We start from the raw sequence: 22,120 nt of genomic DNA on the forward strand, positions 1-22,120 counted from the left end.
CACGGGGATCAAGCACTTGGTAAGAGGGGCTGGCTGGTTGGGTACGCCTTGTAAAGAAGGACTGAGGAACAATTCCCATTCTAAACCCAAAGTCCAGAGTGTGGGTTATTCCCACTGTATCCTCTCTGTACTGACAGAATCAGGTTCACTAGCTATGAAAGAAGAAAATCTTCCCAATCTGGTCACTCTTTGGGAACTCCATCAGCATCATGTGTGCCCCTCCGCCTTCCAGCTTCTCCCTGTGCTGGGGTGCAGGCTTGACTTCTCTCTTTTGTCATGGAGGGGCACAAACCCATGGGGAAAACAACTCTTGTTCCAGGTGCACGTATTCCACTGCTACTTCCTTGTTGTAACTCTCCTGTCTGTCTTTTACAGTATAGGTGATGTAATGTTTACCAGTGATACATTCTTGGCTGCTTTGAGCTCCTCGGATGAATTGCTAAGCTTATGCAAACAGGTTGTGTTTACTCTGTGCTGTGCCACTGTCACAGCAACCAGAGTCATAAATGAATTGAAGTGTGGGTCATAAATAGAAATAGGTTTGACCTGGAAACTTGAGATAAAAATCTGTATCCCTATCAAGACTGTCTGAATCCAAATTACCCTGTGCCTCAGGATAAGCCCACGACATGCAAGGTTTGGTTTTGATTTAAATGCTGAAGGATCTTTAACATGGAAGGATCAGAGACATGGGCTTTTTGGCATGCCAGGATGCTTTTTGTGTTTACATGGGCGTGAGTGAAATAAAATGTTAATGTTTCAAGCCTGGATTTTCTATTAGAAGGTTGCTGTGATTTTACAAATTGATTGCAAATTTCACCTCCTTCTTCGAGTGTTTAAAACTAGGAAGCATTTTCAATGTGTGCCTCAAACTGAACAATGTTATTACTGTTCTGCTCAAAGCCTGACCAATGGTATTGTTCTCAAAATTAGTACAAAGTTTGTTCTGATCTGCTTTCACTCCTTTTGAACATAATTTTCCTAATTGTGGCTATTTCCAGATGCGTTTCTTGTGTTGCAACATCCTGCATTGAAGAAAATACCATCTGGCTAAACTTCACATCCTCTTATGTTATGATGAATGGCATTTTACTGCGTGCCCAGATAGCTTCAATGTACATACACTCAGCCTTTTTTTTTTTTAAAAAATGCTATTTATTAAATCACTTTCCGCTGCACCTGCAGAATCTCAGTAAAGCCCTGTAGAATCTCTGTGACACGTAATTAAGAAAGCCGGGCTAAAAGTCTCATTTTTCTAATCGCTTGAAGCTAGGCAGAAGCACTTACTGCTGCTTTACTCAAGGACAGCTTTTTCTCTTTCTGCCCATGTCAGCAATCAGTCCAAACCAGGTATTATAAAAATACATACTTGCAACTTTAGATTTAAGCACAACTTAGACTACATTATTGCCAGGAGGTGCATGAAGATGGGGTGTAAAAGGTCCTGAAAGGCTCTTATGTGATGGACCAACAGCTCCAGAAGGAACTGACCCATTGACACCTAGGTCAGGTTAATCCTTCCCCTCTCCAAAATTACTGTGCTAGCCCAATTGCTTTATTATTAATATTTTAGGATGTTCTTCAGCTAAGAGAAGGCACGAGTGAGATACCACCCAGGCATTTCTGGACTTTGTTAGCATGCAGGAGCTGGGCTATAGAGATGGCAGGCAAATCAAGGTGCAGAAAAGAGGTTTTCTATCTCCTGATCACAACTGCGATAAGCAGCACAGGTGAAGAGGATGGTTGTTTGGCCCTTCTTCAGCAAGATCTGTGAACCAGGAGCAATCCCTAAGGAGGAGACTCTAAACTTCAAGGCTATACTTGTTTATGCAGGAAAATCAATGGGCTGATCTGTGAGTACCTTGGAGAGTCTGTATTTCTGCTCCTGCTGAATCAGTTTCTTCTCTCCTCTATAAATACATCTGGTATCCCGCTTGTCACTCAAGAGTAGCTGCTTGCTAGACAAGGGGATTAATGCGGCCTGTGCTGCTCCTGTCCTCCACGTATTTTGTGTTTATAGCTAAATCCTCTGGTGCAGAGGGTTGGCCAGAGTTCAGCTCCCAGCCAGATGTTGCAGCACATGGCGATACCCCACCCTGCTGCTGCCCCTTCCACGTGCGGCATGTCACACACAGAGCAGCAGGAGGAAGCTGGGCCTAACCAGAACCCTGCGTTTCCATGGAATGGAGATCCTTGCTCATGGATTATATTCCCTCAAGCCACTACGCTTGCAATATGGATGCTGTGCTTCAACGTTGCCCTAATTACAGACTATTTTAGAGCCGTTTGAAGGCTCAGGATGGAGCCCACTGAAGCTCCAGCAGGCAGAAGCTTTGTAAAATGCAAAAGTGTAGGATTGTGAAGCAAAACAGGAGGAGCTGTGTTATCTCAGAACTCTCAGCCAGAGGACAATTAGCTGAAACCACGCTGTTACACATCTTTGCTGGTTCCACGGATTTAATCATTTCTCCCTCTGCTACAAGCAAGAAGGCAGCTCCCTCTAGTGATATGAGAAAAAATACGTCAATCAGCAGTTCAAGGGAAAGATGTTACATATTGACATCTTTTCTTTGAAATCCAGGTTAAAATTCTACATTTTAAGAATAATGGAGAGCATTCCATCTCCTTTCCTAATACCAACTACTTTAAACTAGTTTCTCTGCTTAGCTTAAACATTTAGAAAATACTTTTTTAAACAATGATTTCAGTGTCAACCTTATTGTCTCTCATATACTACCAAAAAAAAGGAAATCCAAGAGTCTAGCCCAATGAAATGAGATTTCTGGCTCATTTAGTCCAATCTGGCTCATAGTTCAATTGCTGCAGGAAGGGGCACAGGCAATTTTTTATTCATATTTTTAATCACTTAGTTCCCTTATTGAATAGTGATACAGAAAGTTGGGTCCTCTGGGCTGTGTTCAGAGGGTGTGCTGCAGCATCAAGGGAAGTTCAGCTCATGTCCTCAGCTCCCTGGGGAAGGAACTGCTGGTCTGGCAGGAATGAGAGAAAGATTTGATGTAGCGGGGTCTCTGAGACAGGCAGAAAGTGCAAACCACCTCCTCACCAACTCACTTGGTTGTACCGAGTTTAGTGCCTAAATCGGTTAGACGTATATACAAGCTATGTGAAGTACTTTCCAATGATCCCTGTGGAGGAGATTTGTGTTCATCGCAGCAGGTGCTTATAGCAGTTGCAAAGCTGGATTTTATACTGGCTGTGTTTAAAAAGAAAATTCAGCAGTTCAGGACACAAGTAGCTTGTGAATATCTGCTGCTCCTACTGTGTTTTATTATGTTTGAAAATGGAATTTCGTATTTTGCCAAGCATGTTCACTACAGAAAATTCCTCTTTGGCAAAGCAATTAGCGGTTAGGTGGTGCACGCATCTTTTAAAGGTAAATATTTCTATTTTGCAGCGGGGTGTATGATTACGCACCATTATGCTGCTTGTGCACAGTGACTTCTGTTAAAGACAACGGAATCAGCTGCTGGTGCGTTGCAGTGTAGCGGACAATAGAGCCTTGCGTCTGAACGCCTTTTTCCCGATACAAGCACTGAACAGATCCACTTGTGACCCATATTTCAAACCCGCATTGTGTTCAGCACGGCAGTTCTGCATCTCATCTGCAGCAGCACGGCCAGTGGAACTGCTGGGTTAGACCCAGACCTTGGGCTTGAGCTCCCTCCAAAGCCTCAGCTCCTGCAAACGCTCCGAGAACATGAAGGTTTCTCTGGGCACAGACACCAGGCAGCAGTTCCTATTGTTCATGTGATGAGTAGCGGGTGGTGGGGTCTTTTTGCCAGATAGCTTCCAGAACTGGGGCCCTTGGTTATTAATATTAAATAAATACAATGTCTTTTGCTTATGGTAAACACTTCAGACAACAGACTTACTGTCCCATCCTATGAGATGCCCTCCTAGTCCCCTGGGGGTGTGGGGAAGCATAGTAAACAACGCTGGCTTCTCCACCAGCTCCAAATCCAGTATTACATAGAAAATTTTGTGGGGAAAACAATGAAGAATCCTTAATAAGAGCACAGGCTTTTTGTAAGTACCCTCTTTGAGGAAAGGTTATCTGATCTTGTTCTTTTGTCTCAGAAAAGCCCTTAAAACAATGCACCATCTGCTCCTGTTTGGTGGAACAAGCCGAGATCTCCAGCCTGCATGCTCCGTTTGCCATTTAACCCCTTCAGACACAAATTTTCCCCTTGTTTCTATGCAAAGGTTTGTTCTGAGCAGAAGTGGAACAGAATCATTTCAGTTGGAAGAGACCAAGTCCAACCACAACTGAGCCCTAAAGGTTTGAGGCTTTAAGCAGTTTTTCTTCAAGACCTGTATGCCCAGCCGTACAGGTCCTTAGGCAGGTCCCTCCACCCTTTAACCCCTGCGAGTGTCCCGTGCTGCCTCTTGCTGTACAAGTAGGGTAATATCCCACGCTTATCTGATGTGGTAATTATGAGGAATTAATCACAAAGCTCCTTGAGAGCATTTCTATTGTATTATTTTAGTGGGATGGATGTGTTAAATTGGACTGTGATGATGGTTGAGGGGACATTTTTTCATACATTCATTCTTCACCTTTGAAATCCGGAATGTGAAGCAGCTATTTGAAAACCCCCCTCACTCTAGAAGATTTTTCAGCCCTGGCCAGAACCGTTAGCAAGAAATCTCTTGCAATGAAGGACTATTCTTTCTCTTTCAATAGCAGGAGAACACCTTGGCAGGGCACTGAGTAACCACCGCGCTGTGACGCTTTGGGAAATGCCACCTTACCAAAGTCCTGCTTGCAGCCGTACGGAGTCTCAGCTCCAGGGCTCAGGGTGGCAGAGGGATGTGACCTCAGGCTGTCCCGTGTCCTCGGGCTCTCTCTGGGAGACCGATTGGCACCTTCCTCTTGATTCTGAACTTTGAAAACAGTCTCACACCGGTGGTGATTCCTCTGAGCTGTGAGTTCTGTCTGCGCACTGTGTAAAGGTAAAAACAACAATTACTTGGAGAGTTTTTGAGGCTGTGCATGCGTATAAGCAATCCTTTGAACTAAAGAATTGTTATTTCATTCAGCAAAGCTATCATTTATTAAATTGTGTTAAATGGAAACATAAGACTCACTGAAAATTCCTACTTACCAATGTCCAAAATCCCCTTTTTTGCACCTTGATGTTGTCAGGAAAGCTAACAACACTCGTCTTTACCTACTCTAGATACTGCTTTGAAAGAGCTGGATATTTTTCAACCTGGTGACAAATAGAAACAACAACCTTGCAGTTTTGAAGCTTAATTTATGAGGCCTGCATTGTACAATCCGTGCCATGGTTGGGACTTGGTTGCACAATCTTGCTCTGAACCTTGGCAAAGTTTTCTGAAATCTTTTCAGAAACACGAAGTACTGATCCCTGTTCCAGTGTTTCTGGGATGTGCTGAGCATGGCTGTGGACCAGCTAACATTTGCTATTGATATATATACTTTAATATTTCAGAACAATGTTAGCATCAAGTCCCACAGTCCTGACGAAGGTTCAGCTGACTGGTTTTACTTTGTTTTGATCTGCAACTATCTGAGTTAAGCTAAAAAGATTAGGAAGAAAGGTGTGAAAATGGGTGTTTATTGATCAAATCTGATACACAGGCGGGGACACCGAGACACATTGAAGTGGTGACAGATGTTTTCTTTTTTATATGGAAAAAATGAATGTAGATTTTTTCAATCGGCAATCAGCTTAGGGAAATCTCATTTCATTTTTCTCATTAATAAGCTTTTCTTTGTTTTTCATGACCCAGAAACTGCTAAAACGATTAGAACAGCTTCCACTAACGCGTCTTAGATGTAGCCTTCAGAAAGTGGGAGCAAAGGTGGATGAGGGAGAAAGAGAAGAGGTAATGGGGATTTCTTAAAAAACAGTCCTGATATTTGTTGGGCAAATGTGCAGAGTGCTGTCTCTGCATTTGTGTTGTGTCAGTTTTTTAGTCAATGCTCTTGTTTCTGTTGGCATCTCTCAAGAGCAGCTTATAGCAAAATTCTTAAGATCTTTTCAACTCTCAAGAATGTAACAGAAAGCTGCTTCTATAGGTAACTGAATCAAAAAAAGGATGAAATCGCATACACATTTTCTGGCAGTTGGGAGAATTCCCATCACTGAGCCATTTGCATTGGCAACAAATGTCCGTGAGCCGTCCCTGCGGACTGCGGAGCAGCCGTGCGTGAAACGGGGACATTGCTTGTGGAAAGAGACACCCGAGGGATTTCTTGCATGAACATGAGTCACTGTTTTCACAGCTATGATTAAACACGTAAACAGAAAACTGTGCTATAGAAACTGGCTGTGGAAATGACCGTGTTTAAGAGCGCTGAATTGGTAACACTGGATGGTTTGTGTGTGCGGAGGAGGCAGGCAAACGGTCAGATTTTAACAGGTGGCTTTGTTGAGATGAACTCTTGAAAAGAATATCTATTGTAACCAACTGTGGACTCATAACTTATTATCACTGGTAGCAACAGTGAAAGCTTGAGCATAGACCCAATTCAGCTGCTTTTCTTATCACGTTTTCTAACCCGGCTCTGGCTGCACTGGTGATGAGCTACACAGGCATGGACTGAGCAAGGGCTGAGAACACAGCACTGTCCCCGCCTGGTCGCAGAGTCCTGGGCAATTTGGAGCGCTGGTCAAGAGACTGGCGTCCTTGGCTCCTAACTGATGCTCCCACAGATGGAGTTCATGCACCCGCAGTGCAAATGTGTCTGAGGCAGGAGAAATTATAACCCTGGAAAACACTTTCCAGAGTTCCTCAGTCACTTCCTTAACACACTGGTGCTCCTTTAGCATGTGGCTTTCTGTCTGATCAGACCGTGGACACATGCCGTCAGCAGGGGTATGAAACAGTTGATACTGGAACAACATCAGGAACAGGTCGATCATGGGCGCCTCGCGTTGTCCTCACTGGTGTGTTCTGCCCACTGGTGTGTACTGAAGGACTCTCATCCACTTTTGCTTCCAGTGAGTGAGAGTGCAGGCTTCAGGATGAGGTGCAAAACTAGAGTCTCCATCATATGCAAATAAAAGCTGAGGACAATTCAAAGACAGGCTTTTACTCTGAATCTTTGTATTCTGTTATCCACTCTACCAGTAGCTAAGAAAGGGTTAGACATGGGATGGACTCCCCTTTATATCATCCTCTCTCTGTCACTGCTGCTGCATCAGAGGGAGCCCTCAACCCACAAGGAGATGAGTCTAGAGTCATTCACAATAAAGCAACGCTTTGCACTTCTAATCTCTAAATACAGCGATATTTTACCTGCAAGTAGCTCTCCTCATCTTTTGAAACAGCACTTGCAACAGGGTTGTGATTTATTGTTTGAGAGGCTTTATTGGTGTTTTTTTTCTGTGATGCTCTGAGGACTTTGACTTCGCTGCTCAAACACACGGGAGCTTTGCTTTCTCAGTAATTGCATCGTTCAGGAGATCGCTGCAATCTGTCTTATTTCTACTTTGTCTGATGCTTGTCCATTACAGCTGAGGGGCTGTTCCCTTTGGGGCCCATAGGCGTTCTGCACCCACCTTCCATTACTGTGAATTAGAGTTGCAAATAAACACACACACATCAAGACAAGACTAATGTGCCCCACCGTTTTCTTCAGCCGGGTGGGCTGCGCTCTGTGAGGTTCAGTGTGAACACAGCTCTGACTCTTCACTGCACGCTCCAAGTGCCGAGTGCTCATGTTTTATACATTTGCCATCTTCCGACAGAACAGCTCCGTAACCCTTGCAACTGATCTCTCAGAGCAGACTCTATGGTCTTAAAGGTCTTTTCCAAACAAAACGATTTTATGATTCAACGATTCTGTGAATGCGGTAGTTGTGCACAAAACCCAGGATTTTGACTCTCCGTAATTCCAGTAATTATTGTTCGTAACTTTAGTAAGCTGAGCTGTCTGGACATACCTCTCAAATTTTCATTTTCCTCTTGTTTACTTTGCACTGTGATGCTGTAACCAATCTTCTTTAAAAGAATGCTGTGCTTATATCCTGCCTTTGGTTTTTAAAAACATGCTTTTTTTCTTGCTACAGTTTTCTGCAGTTCAACTGCAAGTAGGTTGGCAGGGCCAGCTGGGTCCCAGGCACCAGGGACCCACCCGTGACGCAGATCCACGCCGCCCTGCCTGGGCAGGGATCCTGCAGCACCCACACCTCATCCTCCTCTCTGAACAGGAAGTCGGGGCTGCGGCGGCCAGTTTGCGGCACACATGTCCTTCCTTTGGCCATGTCTGTCCAGGGCATATTTAATCTTACAGGGCTCAGGGGGTTTATTCTCTAAGGAAAGACCTTTCTGCAGAGAGATGTGCAGCCCCTGTGGGGACTCTGGCTTTGTCCTTCTCTGGGGCAGGGTCTGGTTTGCAGTCAGCGATTGTGTCTGCACCCACATGCCCCTTCACGGTCCTCCCTGTCACCAGAAGCGACCCACCTGGGGCAGCTACATGATTATGTCTTTGCTGTCCAAGATAAAGGCTAAACACAGAGGGTTTTCTGTCGTCTGCCATCTACATTAAACATTTAATTACCGTAGGCTGACTGAAAACAGCCTGCTTGAATGGCAATCCTTTTTTCTAAACTTCCTGCTTCAAAACCTATTTTCTGTACTAATTACTGAGCTCTGACGTGTCCTGTTCAAGGAAACTTAATGTTTGTGAGTAGGTGTTGCTCCACATACACACAACCTGTAGAGCTGCAGTAATCAGAGTTTTTCACCCACTTTTGGAGCAAAGTGAGTGAAAACAATTACTAAAAATGAATTTGTAGTATTCAGTTGATTAAATCATTCTTTAATCTCCTGCCAAAAGGAGATCAGTGGAGATTTAATTAGGTGCTCATGATCAATTGATTCTTCTGCCAATGCTATATATTAAAATACCGAGGAGTTTGTGTCACGGGACTGGGGAGCGGGGCACGACCTGCGCCTTCCTTCCCAAACGCGGGGCTCTGACCGAGGGGTCGCGGAGGCTCCCGGCGGGCGGCGCTAAGACCCAGCGGCTCCGCAGGCGCGGCGGGCTCACGGCGCCTCCTAGCGGGCAGCTCCGGCACCGCCCCCCCGCCCCAGCCCCGCGGGGGACCCGGGGCCGCTCCCGCTCCGGGGGGGCTGGAACGACGACACACCCCCGGACAGGTGGGACACGGCTCGGCTGCACGGAGAGAACTCCCACCATTCCCATCCCCCAGTCCGCTCAGGCTACTGGGAGGCTGCACCTCTGGCAAAACTGCAGGGAACATCCATCTCTCCAAAAACCCCGGCTGAACCCTTCCTATTCATCTTCCAGGTCTCTGCAAATAGGTGGTTCCCTCTTCCAGTATATCTTGTGTCAAAATCTGCCTACTTAGCAATTCGCTGTGTAAGGAGTAAAGAGTAGTCTAGCTCCATACTGAATTGGTGCTATTTATTTTAACTACGTGTGTGTGTGGCACATTTAGCAGAGAATAATATATCCAAATTCGTTTACCTTCCTGTGAAGAATCTGCGAGATGGAGAGGCCAGGCCAGTTATTGGCTTTTCGTGCAATAGACTTATGTCCATCTTGGAGTCCTTATTCACAGGAAAACCTTTCAAAAAGACAAATTAAAGCATTTAATAAATATGCTCTTTGTAGAAATGAAATGGCCGGTGCTTTGGCATCTATTCTCTGCCTACATAAGTGTGAGCACTTAACTTCCATATAGCTCTTCTTATCTACAGATTTTTAAGTACATAGAGTTAGGCTTATAATTCCTTTCTTACTTTTGGGAAAGCCCAGGCGCCAGAAGGTGACGCAATGTGGCCAAAATCAGTGGCAAAACTACAGATAAAATGAAGAGATATAGTTTCACAGGTGCAGTGAGAAGAGAAGACAGAAATTGGATCATTACCCAAGTTACATTACTACTTCTTGAATGTGACAGCCTCTGCTTCAGTTGCACCTCTCCTCTCACAGAGGGACTGACAGACTTTTCAGTGCTAACCAAACGGGCATGTAAGAGAAGTCAGTCACTACTAACATTGTGGCAACGTTCTGCTCTGAAGAGATTTGCTGGAATTTCATGGTTCTGTTCTACTGAACAGCGTATGGAGTGGCAGCCACCCCCCAGTGCCTGTGCTGACTCTCAGCATTAGATTTGTGAGCTGTGCAGAGAACAAACCCGCAAACGCTCAAGGCTGCAGCGACTGCTCCCTCTGAGCAGTACGGACACAGCCTAGAAGCCCCACTGCTCAGGGATTTTCCAAGACACCACACCTGCAATAGCCAAGGGGAGATTGGGCTTTGCAGCTTTGAAAAGACTTGGGCTGTGGCATCTGTTGCATTTTGTCCATGGGATCTACCTTGCAACGTGTTGCTCAGGTCTTTCCTGGTGTTGAGATGCCTCAGCCCTGCGCTATGAGTGATCCATGGTAATTCTTCACTCCCACCAGCCAAAGGAGTGGGCTTTTCCTTCTGTCTGTCCAGGGCTGTTGCTCCCTCAGTGCTGCCTGCAAGGCTAATCCTGCCCAGTCCATTAAATCCCCTGCCTGATGACACATGGAGCACATCAGGATCTGGGGTGTCCAGAAGCATTTGTATAGTCATTGTCCTGTCTTGCTTGTCCTTGGATATCTCAGGCTCTGGAATAGAAGATGACTCATTGAAAAGGTCCGAAGTTGTCTCTCTCGATGTTTTGTCAGCAGAGTCTTTAACCATACTTGCTCCACTCAGTCTCTTAGTTGCCATCTCAATCTTTTCTGCAAGTTCCTTGCATAGACTGTGTATGGCTTTCACTCGATCCTGTTTACTTCTATATGGAGAAAGCCCAGAAATCGAGTCCTTGGAGTAAGGCTCTTTCTGAGGAAGGGAAAAGCTCAGGGGGGGTGCATGCAGAGCTGGGGGAGAGCAGTCCCTCAAGCCTTTGCATTTCAGAGGACTGAGAAACCAGCATTCAGATTCCAGCGGTGCTGGAGAAGCTGATGCTGCTCTTTTCTTAGGTGCCTGAAGCGTATCTAGAAGTTGATTCCTGTTTAAACGAAAAGGAGAAACGTCAGGTTGTAAAGACAAAGTGACAGTAGCTTTCTGCACAGACCAGTATCCTCAGCTAAAGTGCTTCAAAAAAGAAAAGGAAACAGATTTCCCTGTCTATAGATACATTTGTCAAATGATAGATTCAGGGTGGATTATGAGCTGCTGACACGTGGAAAAGAATCAGCCTGTGGCTTGCAATAAATAATTCTTATTTGAAAATATAAAGCACAAAAGTAGGCTGAAAAGTTTGCCTCAACCTGGAAAGCCAGAGCATCAGTGTCCTTCTGTGCTCAAAAGCACCCCCAGATGCTCCCAGGTTCTGTAACCACTCGGTATCAGGTTGCAGTGAAGCTGATTTTAAGGTGAGATATGAGAGTACATCAGTCCATTGCTCTATTTTTTATAGTTTACAACAGAATCCTATGAAAAGTCTGCAGCGTGTGCTGAGAAAGAGACTTTCTAGGAGGCTTTTCATGTCTAAGTACCTGCCTCTGTGGTCTTTACTTAGCAGAGTACAGGATGTTTTATCCACCCAGGCTGTGAAACTCCTCTCCAGGATTCCGCCACTGGTTTGCTCCTGGAACAGAAGTGACCGTTAGTGTAAGCACGAATAGCTGGGCAACACGAGGGCAACATCTGGCTTTTGTTCCCCTCAGTAATCGTTTTGTGCAACTGGAAAACGGCACGCACCAGCCAACAAACCATTGTGACCTACCTGCTCCAGTTTACACGGAGGACTTTCTTTTGCAGAAGTAGTTTCCCTGATGAGCTTGTGTATCTGGTCAGAACACGTTTTCTTTCCAACAGCTGCTTTCTGTTTCCTGTACACTTCTTGCAGTCTCTTATTTCTCAGCTCCATGGCCTGCACCAGAGACTTTTTCTCTTCTAGGTTTTTTTTCTTTCTTTCTTCATTCTTTCGATACATAAATTCCTGAACAACTTCAGAACTGTAGGGGTGAGCTTTTTTAAGGTTTACCCTCCTCTTTGAAGGGTGCTTAAGGTTTTCTTTCCCAGACCCTTTCTGTGCAGGGCTGCTTGAGCCTTTCTGTCTCTGAGGAGATGTGCTTTTTCCTCTGCTGCGGTTTCCTGAGGTGCTGGGCTTGGCTCCATCTTTCATTAATGAAGATTGGATCTCTTCCCCATTGAAGGCAGAGGGAGTTCTGCCCTGAGGTCCAGGTGAAGGAGAATGGATCCTTAGGTATTGCTGTAGAACTTCTACCTTTCCTTCCACAGTATCCTTTGGGAACCTGGTACGTTTATGTTCATCACGATACTGGCTTTGCAAGTGTAGGTTCCTGAGTATTTGTTTTGAGTCCTTGGTTGGTGTGTTGCCGCCCATTTCAATATGTTTGCTGTGGGGAATCAAGCAGCTTTGGTATTCAGGGCTTCTCCTCACAGGTTGGTTTCCCTTTTCTCTGTGGCTCTTTTCCATCTCTGGCACTGCTACAAATCCTCTACCAGGTTCTGTGGAAAGCATTTGGAAAGAATAGTGGTGTTATTATTTCAGAGATGGATCAATTCCTGTATCTATCATGTGCGTCTCAATACCTGCTTCCTACTATAGTTCTGAGACTATTTGCTTGCATAGCCCAGGCTTGTCCGTCTGTTGTAAAATCTGCAACCTCCTAGGGCGAAAATAAATCTGTAAGGGTGGAACTTGAGGTTGCAGTGGCCAGTTGTACAAATGATGTGTAGTTTGTGGCCCTCCAGCACAAATAGAATTTAATATACATGGGCAGTGAAACCCTTTATCTCATAAACCTCTTACGCTTGTCGGTGTAGCGCGGTGAGGACTCAGTGACCTCAGCTGCTGGTAGAGCCGGGACAGCTCTGCAGCTGTGTCTGGCAAACCAACCCAGTGAAAAAGCAGAATATGCTGGTACTTGTAGGACATGGAGCTGATCCTGAGGAGACACAACGTGTGCCATGGGCCAGACAAGTCTTAGTTTAAGGACACAGTGCATTTGCATTGTCTCTTCAAAACCACAGAGGATTCAATGCACTGGCTGTGGACAACAGCTTTAGTAATTGTTCCGGGTTGTTGTTAACCTGACAAGTGGGTTATTGCAAGAGTCATTAAAGAGAGGTGCACAGAGCAACTGTACCCAAGGTATTTGCTGTGATCTGCTCTTCAGTTGTGCTCCTCAGATTTGGAAATGTAGGGGGTGGCCCAAGCAACTTTCTAGCTAACTTCTGACCTTCTCTCCATGCAGAAGCACCGGGTGGCTTCTCACCTGAAACAGAGGATTTGTATTTCAGTATTAAACCCTCACACGTTCTTTGAAGGAAAATTGTAACTCTATTATAAATCTTTTTTTAATGGTGATTTCCAGGAATCACACTCAAGGTGTGGGGAGATCTGAGAAGTTTCAGTCAGAGCAGGTTTAAAAAAATGTTGATGTTACTTTGATAACAAAAAGTTTCTAAATCACTCAGACTTTGGAGGCTGTCACTCTGCTGTGGTCTATCCACTGACTGACTGAGATGGTTCATGAATCAGATGAGGGCAATATATGAAGGTTCAGTGATTTCCTAGGGCTTTGCTTTAGCAGTTACGTAATTTAACAGTTGTAGCATGTTTGCACAGTTCTTGCAAGTTTTCCTCAGAAACCACTGACTCCCAGAGTCCTCAGGAACATTAAGAAGAGGTCGGGACATTGACCTGAGGTTGTCTGAGAGCATCCTTCTATACTAGCAGCTGCAGACAGCTGGTACTCACTGGTACCAGCAGATTTGAGAACTGGAGGGAGGGGTATAATTATTTTCCTTGTAATTACTTCAAACTCACTAGAGAAAACTAATTCATTTTTAAACTGGTGAGAATCAGCAGGATGCAATGTGGAAGAATCAATGAACGATACAGGACGAGGGACAATGTATAACGCAAAAATAAATGATGCAGTATGCAGCACAAACAAATTATTCTTGCTTAATAGGTGGTGTCACATAATAGACAACATTCATCACTGTTTTACTTCATAATTTTGGACTGCATTCACAGCATGCCAATACTTGCACTGGCATAATTATGTATTTATTGCAAACACTTCTCCAGCAGAAGGTGACTAAACATGGAAATCCTCCCTACCGAATACTCCCCCAATGAAAATATTCAACCTTTTTTTTTAGAGGAAATATTTTACTCTTAGGTCAGTATCAGCCTCAGTTCGAGGATGTGGTTCAGTATTCAGGCTGCTGCCTGAGTCAGGGCTTCCAGCTTCTGTTCAGTGAACTCGTTCAGTGTCCGACAGCAGGAACCACGGGTGGAACTGCCAGGAACACTGAGATCCATCAATGTCTTTAATGAAACACTTGGCTGTACTACATTGTTCTCTAGTCTAGCAGTATTAAAAGTGCAGGATGCATTTATTTTGTATGCTGTCTTAGTTTCTCTGAACTGACAAACTAATACGTAGATCTAACAATCTTTGCTTCAGCATGTTGTCAGATTTCAATTAAATCTTATTTTATCTACACGGTGTTTATTAACTAGAGAAACAATTATGTTAAAGTTCAAGAGCAGCCAGCATCTCTCATGAAAACGGTTGCTAGAAGAAAATCTTTTGATTTAAATATGCCCTGGGTTTTTTTCTGCCTATGAACAGATGAATATTTTATAGCTGTTGTGACTTAATTTTTTGTTAACTACAGCAAATTCCTAATTCATCAAATTCCTGAGTACTCTGGCTCTGACCTCTGCCCCCCATTCATCTCTTGGTAGCCCTGCCTTGGCTCTTTCCCTGACAGAAACTAATAGCCAATAAAGACACCATGACACTGGCAGTTACAATGATGAATGCCTCATGTGCCATGGTCTTATTATGACCCACTCTCAGAGGAAGATCAAGCCATTTTTCAAACAATCCATTAAAACAAAAAAAAAAAAAGAGGAGGGAGAAGGAAATTATTATATATTTCATGCATTTTAAATAGTACTTAAGCAGTAGAGCGTATGGTGCCGCTATGTTCATCATTTAATCTGCACGGTATTCAATATCTTGGATTTTTTGTTTCTGTTTCACCCCAGTAGCTTGGGTAGTGCAAAATACAGGCCAGTTGCTTGTAAAAAGCTGTTGTGATACAGCACTGCTAACCTGGGGTCTTGGGGGCCTTTTTATGATCCCTCCCTTGTCCAGGGATGGCGAACGCTTCTCTGCGTGGGGTTCTGTGCTCTTCACCAGGCAAGCGGGGAGCAGATCTCAGGTTCACGGCACCAAACGCTGGACAAACAGATATTTGAAACCCATTAGGTTACAAGGAGCGGTACAAATGCTGGTATCTGACCGCGCTGATCTCCTGCATGTGTGAAAAACAGAAGCAGGTTTCCTAGGCCAGCCTGCAGATATCTGACGGAGGTGATGCCCTGCAAAGCAGCCGTGACACACTTTTTTCAGTGGTACAGGCAAACTGAACAAACTGCATCTGAACCAGGAGACTGGAGTTGTTAATCTTCAGCCTCCGATGCTGCCTCTGTTCTGCAAGTTGGATCGTTTGTCTGGTAGTTCCCTAACTCAGTTGTATAAAAAGATCTGGGTTGAAAACAAACTAAACAAGCCTGAGAATGTTCAAAAGAGGCTCAGCAGGGATTGTGGCTTTGGCTTCTGGGTATTAGGAGGGGGAACCACACACTGATGGTGGAAAGTGCTGCTGGATTCAGCTGAGAGGGGGACACGGTGGGACCAACGTGTGTTCCCACAGCCTCGAGGTGTCCGCCATCAAATCCTTCCACACATCGCTGGGAAAGGTGACTTGGAGCAAATCTAAGGGAAATGCCCGTGGAAGCTGGTGGGGTGTGTGTGACAGGGATCATAGTGCTCAATGAATTAACACTAATGCTATTACAGCAATAAGATTTATCATGTACAGCTTTTCAGCTCGTCTTCTCTAGTCTGATATAGGCTCAGTAATCCCCCGTTGGCTGAAATGATTGCCAAGCGGGCAGGCTGGCCGGGGAGCCACGGGCAGTCCTTGCTCTCAAGTCTGTGCATTATTCACAGCAATCTGAGATCTTAAACCACGCTAAACTAAAGTGACATCTGCAGACGGATGGTTCTCCAGGCCCAAATTTAGCAGCAAAGTAGGATAAGGAAGTCTAATAATGTTTGCTTTCAGATCCACGCTAGCTCCACTGAATGAACTGTTAAATCCCCTGTAATGCCTCTGAATTACACAATTCCTGCTTTAAATACCTGTGACGCCACTCTGCACTACTGTGCTGCTGCTCCCTGTCTCATGCTTTGTATGTGGAAGAAGGAAAAATGAGGGAGGGAAGGGGAGAAAATAATATATTGGCAGCATATTCTTTACTACTTTGTGGAAAGAAATTTATAAATTTGTGTATGCTGGGGAGTAAATCCAGTGGAGAAGTGAATTCAGTAACAGGTTGATATGTATAGCACAGGAAGGTTTATAGCTCCCCCAAGGGCTGCAGAAGTAAGTGAATTTATCGCATGAACACGGTTGCTGCCCAGCATAAACCGCAGCGTGGGGTGGAAGGTGTGTGGTTAGTTATTCAGCTGTGCCAAAGCACTGCTGGGTCATACACAGTTTCAGTCTTTCTTCATTAGATGCCAGGCTGCTACTGACCTCTGTAAGCTGGAGCAGGAGGTGCAGACCCCGCTCTGCACACCTTTCTCTTCACGGCTCTTTTCTGCAGTGGCTCTTGAGCACAGGCAGAAATCAGGCACTTCTGCGATGTTGCTTGCTGCTTTTGCTTCTGCTCCTGGATTCTTTTCTTGAGTTGCTCTAACTTCCTTTGGGGTGATTTTTTCCACAACTCTCCCAGCTTCTTATCGCTGGGCTTGCTGGCTGATGGAAGGTGGAGTGGAGGGAACGTGCTGTGGGCATCGGAGTGTTTCTCTGGTGGGACAGCTGAGCACGGGCTGCTCTCTGCAAGGGAACGAGGTGGGTGATGCAGAGAGCAGGGAGATTTTTCCTTTTGTGCTGTGTGACTTCTTGAATCTGCCTTTTCCCTGAAACTGTCCCTTCTTGGTTTGTACAGACTCTTTGCAGGAGACCATGTCCCAGCTGTGCCTTCTCCATCCACAGGGCTGCAAGGCGCTGAGCGTGAGCCTCTGCTGGGGGACAGAGGGGACATTCTGGACGGGCCAGAGCTCATGGTGGGGCGCTCAAGGGAACAGGTCTGTGGCCAAGCAGGGGAGACAGCAGCACAGCTTCCCTTTCTTAAGAAAAAGAAAACCAAGACTGAATACTCAAGGCGTATTCTTAAATTGTTCAATAGACTGTTAATATGAATGACAGCTGAGCTTCTACAACCTGCTTCGATAGTGATCTCGGTGTCTTCGCAGGATCAGCATTTTCCTAGTTACCAGCAGTTTGGCAAATGAAGATAACATTGGGAAAGTGTAAAACCAACTGCAGTCTGATAAGAATTATTACAAGCATGGGAAGACAGACTAATGCAGACAATTCACATCAGCCTTTCTGAGGGTGAAATTGCTTGGTGACTTTTTCTTTATTTCTCATAAAGTGTTAAACTTTTTCTGAAGTTCTGCATCCCAGAATTTCAAATCTCTTTATGTGTGCCTTTGCCTCTTCATCCACCAAGAGCTGTACATTAAGGTTATTATTTACCTGCGGGCTGGAGGAATCTCATTGCTCTTCCTCTCATTCAAAGCTGTTTCATCTCCGTTCCTCTTGACATCTACAGTGTAGTGAAATCAGAAAAAGCATTCACATGCAAAACCACAAGCTCCAGCAAAGCCTCTAACAGACCAGCTCAAGACACCTCTCCTGCTATCCCTGTTACCCAGAATGAGTCCAGGCACTGAGCGAAGCCCTTCTGCTTAGGGAGCAAATAGAATCCAGAAATATTAAAGGCTGGTAGCTTAAACCGTCCCCAGTCAATAAGCCATCTCAAAAAACAAATATCCAGCAGATGGGAAAATAATAACAAGTTAAGTCTGTTCTTGTCATTAAAGAGTCTTGTGGAATTTGGTCAAACTTCCTGCTTTTTTGTTATCCCACTTCGTATTTAGAGATTAAACACATTACGCATTTCCTGCAAAAAAATAAACTAACAAAATTCTGTATTTACGAAATTTCAGTTATGTGTAGGAAAAAAAATCTCAGAGGACAAGCAAAAGTAGCTTTTACTTTGCTGCAGCTGGTGGGTATTAATGCTCTATTGCCTGAGCTCTCTCCAGCAAGGTGTGAACGCACATTGTGATGCTCTCCTGGGAACATCAGTAGGAAGCTGATGAAAATACACACTTTCCTCAATAAAGAGGGACTTCCACTATCTCTTGTCACCTTCCCTTCCCCCCAGCACCACGGTAGTGCCCCTGTCTCAGCAGTTTCCTGGGAACTCAGAACTCACCAAAGCTTTTTCCTTGCCAAAGCTTTCTTCTGGCTGCCTGTGATTTGGCACAACTCCACGTTTGATGATAACATTTGTTTTCAATCCTTTGTAGCTGTGAAAAGGCAGATTTTTCTTTTGAAGGGAGACATATGTTTGTTGTGTTTTTTCCCCTTCAGTAGCCTTTGCTGGCGTACACTGTTTCTCTGGTTAATTTTGCAGCTCCTAGTTACTCTGTAAACACCGGCGTGTCTGAGCATGTTCCATGTGCTATTTCCTACGGTTGGAAAGAATGCAACTGCCTGGGAAGATAAGAGGTGGAATAACCTCTCTCCATTCTTTACACTTTGCACGTATGTGTGCCTCAGACTTTTACCAGGGCTGTTCTGATGTTTTAAAAACAGCGTAAGCTGGAAGTAACCCCAGCCAACAGCAGCCGAAACAGTGTGATCCCAGGGTCAGGCCCTGACCGCGCAAGCAACACTGCATGTATTTGGTTGATGTTATGAATCCATCCAAGTGATTTCACTGTTAGGATTGCAGCTGCTGTGCCTGATATAAACATTATTAAGTTTCCTACTAAGAGGACAACAAGACGGAGAATTCAGAGGGTGTCCTGGCTCAGTGTCAGCTATCACTCTGCTCAGGGCTACAACCGCAAGCAAGGAGAACCTTTATCTGTTCTTGTTAATAATTCTGGAGTGGTGTGAAATTTGGTAAGATTCCTCACTTTTCTCCTTATCCCCTTTTTGTCATTTAACAAATTATTAAAGAGGTTATACATTCATTGCAAAAGAACAAGCAATATGGCATGTTTACATTGCCTTCAGTTACATTATATCCATGAAAGAAAACACTGTGGAGATGATGTACAGGTAGGTGACAGAGAGTGATAAAGGCATGTGGCAGCAAACATCCCCAGAACTGCACGTACCACTGCTTTGGCTTTCTGAAGGCTCTGCCAAGCCAGGGCCACATCTGCAGAAACCAGAGACAGAAGACATGTTTCAGCAGCTCTTCACATGTGTCTTCACTACGGACAATTTCCCCTCATGCCCAAGCCAGAGAAGTTTATAGAGCTGGTGGCTGAAGCACAGAACTGCTCCTGGAAAATTGGTCTGTACTGCTTTTATATACGGCTTGTTTTCTATGTGTGCTTAGTTCTGTCAGAGCTAATGCTCTTTGAGCTACGCTAGTGCTTATTCAGCAAAATCCTCAGCAATACTAGCTGGCAGTTTTGCATGTATTTGAGAAAGACTGAGCTGAACTCTCCCATTTCAGTCCTGTTTGGTAGTAGTTACTTACATAAACCCATACAAGATTATTTGTGAAAGTATAAATGGATCGTGTCTTTTTATAGAAAAAAACAAAGCAGAAGCTCCTCGTGTGAACTTACTGCATGCGTTCAACAGTAACTGAGTCTCCATGACTTGAGGCTAAGATTCAAAGAGCAGGTCTCTCTTAGGAAACAGCATGAAATGGGGAGTTTCGATGCTGCTGTACGAGCTCCAAGCACAGTTACAAAACTGTTCAAGACCCTTCAAAATATTTACCCTATTGCATTTGAAGTCATGCAATCCAGATTAACCTAAGCACCAAAGTCTTACAATAAGCAAGAAATCCTTGATTTAAAATAAAGTTGTCCAAGTCTCTGAGTAGGATTCTACAAAGATGGAAGTTCATTATCCACATACCAGCCAGAGGACCCGATTCTCCAGATGCAAACCTGTTATCCATCTTCCAGATGTGCTAGAGCTCTGCTTACTTGATATCTGAGTCTGAAATAACCATGCAAGAGGACTAGTTATTGCTGCCCTTTGAGAACAGACTAGGTCATTTTTATCCCTATATATATTTTGTCTCAGCTATAACTGCTGATGTCCATAAAGACCCTCCTCATATACATTTCTGGGGTGTTTGCAAATGTTACCTATTATCATTCATTTTCTCAGCCTTGTGAGAGAGTCTCGGGGAGGGACGAGGATGTGACACGGTTGGTACATGTCCTGCTCTGGGCCAGCACACCCTGAAGAGCTGCCCTGGGAGCTCAGGACTCTGATGATCTTAATGGGGGCAATGACTCTATGATCAGAGAGTCAAGAACGCCAGTTCCTTCCCATGTCACCCTGCTACTGCCTGCTTAACACTTACCTTCTGAAGCCTTGTCCATGCATGGAACAAAATCTCCACTTCAAAGCTGTGCAAAAGCACCTAGAGAAGCCCTTTAGAGCTCATCTGTGGCTGGGCTCCAGCCTTTCTACAGTGGCTAATCCCAAAAGCCACTTCCAAAAGAAGTTGGGAGAAAGATCTCAGCACCAAACGTCGCATTCGCTGCTCCTTCCCAGGGCTGAGCCATCCGCAGGCACCAGCTCCCTGGCACCAGCTGGGAGTGCAGAAGTTCCTCTGAGACAAGTGCCAGGCCAGTCCCTGCCCTGCCCATGAGCACAGGAGGACGTTTGGAGTCCCACCACCCACCAGCCCTCACCACACCTTTGTTTGAGCCCTTCTGTGCAGGGCGACAGTAGCGACAGCACAGGGAGAGGCTGTTAGGAGCAGAGAGGAAAACAAACAGCAACAAGAGGAGCCTGAGGGCTGATCTCAGCTTGCAAACATGTGGCAAGATGCCAGCAGCTTTCTTGACAAGCCCTTGCGTCCTTTCCAGGGCGCCTGGCATCCTGGTGATCACCACTCCTGCGGCTGGACGGCTGCAGAGGAGAGGGCACTGCAGCAGAGGGACGGGGGCACCAACCTGGGGCCCAGCTGGAAGCAGCTCTGCAGTTCTGGGATGGAGGGAAAATATAGTGCCAGAGCATGGGGAGAAACCAGGCTTGTCCGTGTCCTCGTCCCAGGGCACCTTTCCTCTCTGCAGGGCACCTCTTGTCATCCCAGGGCCCTTCTCACATCATCCTCTGTGGGCTCATCCCTTTGGTCCTGCTTTCAGCAGCACACTCTTCACACCCGAATTCCTGGTCTCAAGAGAGCAGGGGGCTCAATTCTGAGTATTGGCTTTTATTTAGGGGGGGGGGGGAAGAAGGCAGAGGGGTGTTCTGGTCTTTGTGATTACAAAAAAAAAAAATAAAATCTTGATAATATAAACTAAATGTATGCTTAAGTCTCAGATTAGGCTTTTCCAACTTTGTGGGTGTCACTTTTTTAAGTGTCACAGTTTTTAAGTTTAAGTATTTGAAACCCGGGGTTGACCATTCTGGTTCTTCAGGTCTTGCTGTTCTTACTCTCCCAACTGGGACGAAGCAGAAAGAACAGTTTGTTCAGCAAACAGCAGAGGGCAAGCGCAGCTCGCAGACAGGAGTCTACAGCAGTGGCCGTGGCTTACCTCTCTGTGTCATGGGTTGAATTTCAGTTAAGTACCCTGAGCAAAGGCTTTTTATCCTTTTCTAGGTCCCACCTCACTGCCAAGCAGAGGAGACTGATATACTGTTTCATCAGCGTTTTGGTTTATATTGAATCTGGCTCTTTTTACTGCTTGGTGTCCTCAGTTATTTGTCCATAATTCTACAGATTTCCTTTAAGCAGTAATGTCAGTATCGTAAGCATTCGTTATTACTGGAAAAGCACTCAGATGGTGAGGCAAGATACCGACACCACATCCTTTCATGTACATGGATCCCTGTGGTCTCTAGAGAAGTTCTCATGAAGAACCAGGCTCTGTCTGCTAATCTAATAAATATCACATCCCCAGCATTTCAGCTTTTCCAATCTGACCAAACAAGGAATTCCTGAGCTGCAGACTGGAGTCATGAAGTTCCCGTGTCAAGCTGTTCCAAGCCAAA

General features: G+C 45.1%; 1 protein-coding gene across 11 annotated transcripts in view; it reads right to left on the reverse strand.

Annotated features, from left to right (window-relative positions):
• Positions 1–20,831, reverse strand: part of CCDC187 (coiled-coil domain containing 187) — a 32,413-nt gene extending 11,582 nt beyond the window's left edge. For 5 of the 11 annotated variants that reach the window (XM_065035579.1, XM_065035580.1, XM_065035586.1 and 2 more), the window contains exons 1-13: positions 20,481–20,830; positions 20,024–20,107; positions 19,264–19,307; positions 18,351–18,444; positions 17,606–17,675; positions 16,598–17,193; positions 15,106–15,231; positions 13,117–13,245; positions 11,727–12,475; positions 11,497–11,588; positions 10,342–11,006; positions 9,488–9,587; positions 4,774–4,964 (exon numbers count right to left, since the gene is read on the reverse strand). In XM_065035579.1, the coding sequence (XP_064891651.1) occupies positions 4,774–4,964; positions 9,488–9,587; positions 10,342–11,006; positions 11,497–11,588; positions 11,727–12,475; positions 13,117–13,245; positions 15,106–15,231; positions 16,598–17,193; positions 17,606–17,675; positions 18,351–18,444; positions 19,264–19,307; positions 20,024–20,066 (2,899 nt within the window). In that variant the 5' untranslated portion in view covers positions 20,067–20,107; positions 20,481–20,830. Of the gene's footprint in view, positions 1–4,773; positions 4,965–9,487; positions 9,588–10,341; positions 11,007–11,496; positions 11,589–11,726; positions 12,476–13,116; positions 13,246–15,105; positions 15,232–16,597; positions 17,194–17,605; positions 17,676–18,350; positions 18,445–19,263; positions 19,308–20,023; positions 20,108–20,480 lie in introns of all 11 variants that reach the window. The other 6 variants (XM_065035582.1, XM_065035581.1, XM_065035584.1 and 3 more) reach the window with 5 other exon arrangements.
• Positions 20,832–22,120: the final 1,289 nt, after the last annotated feature.

Source organism: Columba livia, chromosome 19 (genome assembly GCF_036013475.1).
Source record: "Columba livia isolate bColLiv1 breed racing homer chromosome 19, bColLiv1.pat.W.v2, whole genome shotgun sequence".
In the NCBI taxonomy this organism is placed as follows: Eukaryota; Metazoa; Chordata; class Aves; order Columbiformes; family Columbidae; genus Columba; species Columba livia.